Raw genomic sequence first — 7,111 nt, 5'->3', positions numbered from 1 at the left:
TAAAAATTTTAGCGAATGATTTTTTTTTTGCTAACTAACTTAATTAAATACATCACTAGCCCCTTAAAGTTCTCCACCCTTTTCACTTAAACGCTCAATATTAAGTCTGTTGAACTCTTAATGTGTCATTTAGACACAAAAAATTGACATGGCTAAGCAAATGTTTCTCACATTTTTCAAGTGCGCGAAATGATCAGAAAAACAAACTTCTCACACTTCTTGTCAGAAAAATGATTAACTTATAATTGTTGCCTAAAAAATGTTCTTCAGCAGTTCAAAAGGAACCAGAGATAAAAATAGGTACAATGTCCATATTTCTTCCTGTTTCTAAGCTATTAAACTTCATGACATCAAACAATTCAGTTTCAAATGGGTTCCAGGTTCAATTTCTTCACCAAGATCTAACAATACCTACAAATATTCAAAAAACATAGATCTCAATTGACCCGGCAATGGAGGCTTCAATTCCAACCAGCTCAATACTCAACCAAAACACACCAAACTTCACACGTAAGTTGACAATGATGTTAAGAACAAACCTCAATATTTATTTAACAAAAATATCAACCAATCGAGGGTTTCAAATTTTGATTCCTAGCTTCAAGTTCTTTCAAATTTTAATGGTAAATCTCCAGATTGAGTCACGATTTTGCCGTTACCACTTTTATCGATGCACCTGTATCACTTTGGGTGAAATGGCAGCGACAACCACTTTTATCGGGCCAAGCTTCATCTTCACAAGGTGGGTTTCAGAAGGCAGCACGATTCGTAGAGGTTGCCGGAGGGATGACGGCGGAATGTGCGACTGTTTGTTGTTGTTGCCCATATGGGCTCTTGAACCTCCTTTTTATTGAGTGTGTATAAGTTGTCGGCGAAATTTTGTCGGAAGGTGCTATAGAGGAAACATCGACCTCGGCTGATGAAGAAAAGGGTTGGGTTCGGTGGGGTTCTAGTTTGTGTATTTTTTTAAAGTTAAATCCACGCGTCCTTATTTTATTTGTCACTTTGGTGTGTGAATTACACGTACTTTTTTATTTTGCTGCCTACGAATTTTGTGTTTAAATGACACAACAAAAGCCGGTGTTCAAATAGAACTGATTTAAGATTTAGTATTTAAGTGAAAAGTGTGGACAACTTTAAGGGGTTGTCCATGTATTTGTCCTTTTATTAATCACCAAAGCAATCAGTTACAAATCCATAGCTAAGCCAACAAAGCTAGCTATCTCAATGGGAAAAAACATAGCAGACTACCTACTTCCTACATTGATCATATTAGAAAACATAAGAGTGTAATTGAGCTTTGATCCTAGGGGGTGCCCGAACACAACAAATGTAAGCTATCTCCTTTGCAATGTTTCCATGTTGCCTACTCCTTTGTTCAAATATTCGTAAGTTCCTCTCAATCCAAATGTGGTGGATAGCCTTTGCATAGACACGTTTGAAAATCAGTGCTTGTTGGGATTTCCCTTTGGAACACTTGATGACCCACTGACTGTAATCACTCCAATCTCTTGCAGTAGGCTCGTGTAACTGTATCCAATGCCATAGTTTTGTCCATATAGCTCTTGCATATATGCATTGTACAAACAAGTTCTCTTTTGTTTCTTCCCACTCTTAACATAAGGAACACTGTGTATTCACATTTATACCCCATTTTCATAACCTATTAGTTGTCAGTAGTCTTCCATAAATCAAAAGCCACAGTGTGAATTTTGCTTTTGGTCGTGCAGCATTGTTGAACATGATGCTTTTCCATTCAACCCTGGCATAGTCCCCCAGTAGATGAAAGTATATGTGCCTGATTATGCTCTTCTTAGTAGTCTGTGCAATTATAACATTCTCTAGAGAACCTCTAGCTTCAAATATCTTCCTGACCATCCAGCAAGACTGTTGAAGGGTTGGGGTAATGTTGAATTGCTGATTTTGATGTAATAGGTATGGATCTACCTGATCCATATCTTATCTTCCTTGTGAGCCAAATCCCAGCATACTTTAGCTATAACAACTTTGTTTGAGATTTGGCCTACCTCCAGCTTTGGGTAGACACACCTTATCCCAGGCTAGTAAAGCTTTCTTTGTGATCACATTGGTACTTGACCATACATACGATCTGCACATACCTTCAATGACCTTGATCACCTTGGAAGGAATAATGAATAGTTGAGCCCAGAAAGCTTGTATTCCAAACAAAACACTTTGGACTAGCTGAACTCTGCCAGCATATGGGAGCTTATTTGCAGTCCAAGAGGTTATTTTTTATGTCATCTTGTCTATCAAAGGTTGCCATTGCATGATACTCAATTTCTTGGTAGATGGAAGAACTCCCAGATACTTGAAAGGTAGGTCTCCTGTGGTGAAACCCAAGTGTTGTAAGATCTGTTGTTGCACTGTTGTTGATACTCCTCCAAAATATGATGCACTCTTACTTTGGTTAGCCTGTAAACCAGATACTTTTGTAAATTGTAGGAATTTGTGAGCTATTGCAGCAACTGACTTCACATCCCCTCTAGTAAATGGCAAAAGGTCATCAATTGTTGATACTCCTCCAAAATATGATGCACTCTTACTTTGGTTAGCCTGTAGACCAGATACTTTTGTAAATTGTAGGAATTTGTGAGCTATTGCAGCAACTGACTTCACATCCCCTCTAGTAAATAGCAAAAGGTCATCAGCAAAACATAAGCGAGTAATCTTGAGCCTTGAACACCTGGGATGATAGCTGTACTCTTTGTTTGTATTAAGATCATGTAAGCTTCTACTCAAATACTCCATAACAATTGCAAAAAGGAAAGGTGACATTGGATCACCTTGTCTGAGGCCCTTGGCAGCATTGAATGACGCTGAATATTCTCCATTAACTATGACAAAATATTGCTTTTTTGAGCCGAGGGTCTCCTGGAAACAGCCTCTCTACCCTTCGGGGTAGGGGTAAGGTCTGCGTACATATTACCCTCCTCAGACCCCACTTGTGGGATTATACTGGGTCGTTGTTGTTGTTGTTGTTGTAACTATGACAAAATAGTTGACTGTCTGTATGCATTCCATAACCCATGAGATGAACAATTTAGGAAATCTTAGCTCTTCCATAACCTTTTTCAAGTAGGGCCATTCCACAGAGTCATAGGCCTTCTGAAGATCTATCTTAATCATGCATACGAGGGATGTGTATTTCCTAGAATATGCTTTGACAAATTCATCTGCTAAAATGACATTATCAGATATCCTCCTACCAAGTATAAAGCCAGCCTATGCTTCACTAATTACAGTAGAGATAATAGCTTGAATTCTAGTAGCCAAGATTTTGGAAATAAGCTTATAAAGCATTGTGCAGCATGCAATCGACCTAAATTCTTTAACTTTTTTAGGTTTGCCAGTCTTGGGAACTAAGGGCGAATGATTTCTTTCCTACAACTAAATTTCTAAAAAAGTTTAGCTTGCTAAGCTTGGTCCACTGGTTTGTTGAGTGATCTTTTGGTTTTATTGCCGTGACAAGTGGACCAGGGCGCTTGTGGGCAGGGGTGCCGGGGTGGGGGAAGTCGAGGATTGGGGTGGTAGATTGGGGTATTGGGGGCCGATTTGGCGAGGGGTGGATTGTGTTGTGGTTGTGGGGTAGGAAGGGTTGAAAGAGAGTTTCGAAAATGTTTTCCCTTCTCATGGTAGGAAAGTTACTTTTCTGAAATTGGTGAAAAATAATTTTATTTGAAAAATATTTTTAAAATTTCTTAAGCCAAACAAACATGAAAAAAATGAATTTTTTTTCCATACCAAACACAGCCTAATTGGATCTTTATTTTCTTCTTTAACTTCCATCCCAAAATAAAATTTCGCTCCCAAGTTTTTGCTTCCTCTTGCAAAATTACTTGGGTCTTTATTTCCCTTTTTAACTTCTATTGGCCTCTTTACTTTTTTTCTTCGATAAGCTTTCATTTGCTAAAGCAGAAAAAATATATTCCTAGACTTTCAATATTTACATGTTACTATCAATAATTTATAAATGAACAATTGAGTAAAATATGGAGAGAAATACTTCTTTTGTGGTGACAAGCAATAGACTTTCTCAAAGATCAACTTTGTTTGGAAACTAGGAAGGGAGGAGGGGAGAGAGGGTAAAAGTGGAGGAGAAAAAGAAAAAGGATAAACGAATAATTTCGTTTCTTTGCTTGGTTAGGTTAATTTTTCATTTATATTTTTCTCTCTCTGATGAATCAAATATTTATGTTTGAGTAGAAAATAAAATTTGTCTGTCTTCTTTTGTTTATATTTTCTCTTCTTTAAAAACAAGAATGTCCTTTCTTTTAGAAGGGTCGGCTTAGAGACAAGCAAAACCTCTGCCAAAATTGTAAGCATAGCTTCTCCTTAGTTCCAGTAAGTTCAATCTCTCATGTGCATTTCCTGCCTAAGAGGCTTGCTTGTTTAGGAAATATTGGGAAATAATTCGCGACCCAAAAGTTAGAGGTTTTAGTGAGTGCACACCAACTGTTTGATCATTTGCTCCAACATTGATGAAACACCTCACCATGCAAATGATGCTCACTTTCCCTGTAAGAATCCAACTCCAAAGCAACAAGTGCACTTTCCCGCTCCACTCAGATTTCTTACCCGGTAAAAGCAGAGACCATTATTTCTCTAAATCCAGCAAATTCCCCAAGAAAAATACCATTTCTGTTTCTACCTCTATTACTTGCTCTAATCCGGGGCCTCACAAACTAGTCCGAGATCGCAAGTTGGACAAACATGTCGTCAAGAACAACAATATTCGGTTCGTTCAGAAGCTTAAAACACTGCTACTTTCAAAACCAAAGCATTTCATGCCTATCAATGTTCTTTCAAAATGCAGGGGCTATTTAACCCTCTCAAAACCTCGGTCTATTCTTTCGATGATTCATCGTTATCCGACAATCTTTGAGCTCTTCACTATACCAACACCTCCTACACCATTCAACGCCACAAAACCACTTTCTCAGCTGTGTGTTCGCCTCACTCCAGCTGCTGCTGCCCTGTTTCGTAAAGAATTGGAACTGAAATCTGCCGTGTCAGTTCTTTTGGCTGCTAAGTTGCAGAAGCTTCTAATGCTCACGACCCATCATAGACTATTACTGTCCAAGCTAGTTCATATTGCACCTGATCTTGGTTTGCCTATTAATTTCCATTCTCGCCTTTGCAATGAGTACCCTGATAAGTTTCGTGTTGTGGATACTTCTTATGGTCGTGCCCTTGAGCTTGTTTCTTGTGATCCAGCTCTAGCGAATGCTTTACCATCCCGTGCAGTTGACCGTGTTTCACTTGGGTTGATTGTAGATAGACCATTAAAGTTCAAGCATTTGAAACTTCGAAGGGGACTGAATTTGAAGAGACGGCATGAGGAGTACCTTATAATGTTTAAAGAATTACCGGATGTGTGTCCGTATAAAACAAAAGTAAAAGATTTCTATAAAGAATCAATCAATGCAGAGAAGAGGGCTTGTGCAGTGGCGAGGGAAGTTTTGGGGATGATGGTTGAGAAGAGGACTTTGGTTGATCACTTGACACATTTTAGGAAGGAGTTTGGCTTGCCTAACAAATTAAGGGCTATGCTGATCAGGCACCCTGAGTTATTCTATGTGAGTGTGAAGGGGCAGAGAGACTCTGTCTTTCTAGTAGAAGGCTATAATGATAGAGGCAAACTGTTGGAGAAGGATGAAATGCTGGTCATAAAAGATCAGCTGATGAAACTTGTTAGGGAGGGGAAGAGAATGAGAAGAGAAAGAAGGAAGGCTTTTGCCAAAGGTGGCATGAACGAGTATTGCAAGAATCGTCACGATGATGATGAAGTTGAAGACGACACCTACTTTGAACAATTTGATGGTTTAGATGAATTGTTTGAATATGAAAATTCTAATTCAGAGAAAGGTATAGATGATGATGATGATGATGATGATGATGGTGGTGGTGGAGATCTTGGTTCTAAGGATGGCTCTGACTATGATGAAAGCATCGAATTATGGGCTATCCAAGATGAAACACAGTTCTGGACAACTGAGGCGCATACTTGTATGCAAAATGATAACGCTGGAAGTTCAGGGCCTTGGTAGACTGAGTCCATTAAAGCACTTCCCATTCTACTGACTAGGACTTGTAGTTAATATATATGTAAAGATCGTATTTGTCGCTTCTTGTTTCTGAAGGTATTATTTTCTTTTCCAACGATATTTATTTATTTATCAAGTATATAGTATTTAAAGTCAAAGAGGTATGTCTAAGGATTTTCTCCTTTGTGTTTGTGAGGTCGTAGATTTTAAAGGAGGGAGGGAGGGAGGGAGATTTTCTTTAACAAGTGAAAACTCAAATATGACTAGAACCAAACTAATTTAGAGTCCAGAACCAAAGTAGAGTGGAAAATCTCAAAAGAAAATGAATAACGCAAAGAAAAAAGGAGGAACCAACGTATGATGCATGGTGCTCTATAAGCTGTCCTAACGTCTCGGATCAGTTGTGGTTTTTTTTTTTTTTTTTGAAAATACATAATGCATGATTCGAATGCGCTATACAAACTTGTAACCGTTTTATTTACTTAGTTAATGTTTTTGAATATAATATTTAATTTAAAGAGTGTTTGGATTGACTTTTTGTTTGACTCAAAAGATGTTAAACTCTTTTTGGACAAATAAATTAAAGATGAAGGGGTAAATCGTAGCTGAAGATAATAAACTCTAGGATGATAATAATAGAGAGAAGTGAGTTGTCAATATTCTTTTTATTCAAGGCTGGTGAATTTTTTATAAAGTCCCCCCTTTTTACAAGGCTTTCAACCTTCTTATATACTGAGGAGCTTCTTCCAAACACGGAATCGACAAGTAAAGAATTATCTAAGGAATATTCTCTAGGTCTTCTTACGGGCTGATCTACTGCCGAGGTCATGTTGTCTCTTTTTTTACTACAAGGTCGTATCTCTCTGGGCGTCGACTCGCAGGTACTTGGTCATTTGTCATGCTCGCTGTAGGTCGTGGTCAATCAAATTCAGACCTATACACTTTTAAGTCGGCCAAATCAACTTTTAAGCTCTTTTTAGCTATTTTTGGTGTTTGGCAAAGTTAAGAAGTGTTTAAAATAAGTTAAAACTGTTTAAAACAAG

At 38.0% G+C, this 7,111-nt stretch overlaps 1 protein-coding gene across 1 annotated transcript; it reads left to right on the top strand.

Moving 5' to 3' along the window:
• Window positions 1-3,833: 3,833 nt before the first annotated feature.
• On the top strand, window positions 3,834-6,183 carry LOC107829266 (protein WHAT'S THIS FACTOR 1, chloroplastic-like). The gene has a single exon (XM_016656738.2). The coding sequence runs from the start codon at window positions 4,503-4,505 to the stop codon at window positions 6,069-6,071; it is 1,569 nt and encodes a 522-aa protein (XP_016512224.2). The 5' UTR covers window positions 3,834-4,502; the 3' UTR covers window positions 6,072-6,183.
• The last annotated feature ends 928 nt before the right edge of the window (window positions 6,184-7,111 follow it).

The sequence above is a fragment of the Nicotiana tabacum genome, chromosome 20, assembly GCF_000715075.1.
Source record: "Nicotiana tabacum cultivar K326 chromosome 20, ASM71507v2, whole genome shotgun sequence".
Classification (NCBI taxonomy): domain Eukaryota; kingdom Viridiplantae; phylum Streptophyta; class Magnoliopsida; order Solanales; family Solanaceae; genus Nicotiana; species Nicotiana tabacum.
This window is presented reverse-complemented; position numbering and strand designations above follow the sequence as displayed.

Bases quoted from the DNA above. Each gene is read 5' to 3' on its own strand.
- LOC107829266 (XM_016656738.2), top strand. From the start codon at position 4,503: ATGAAACACCTCACCATGCAAATGATGCTCACTTTCCCTGTAAGAATC.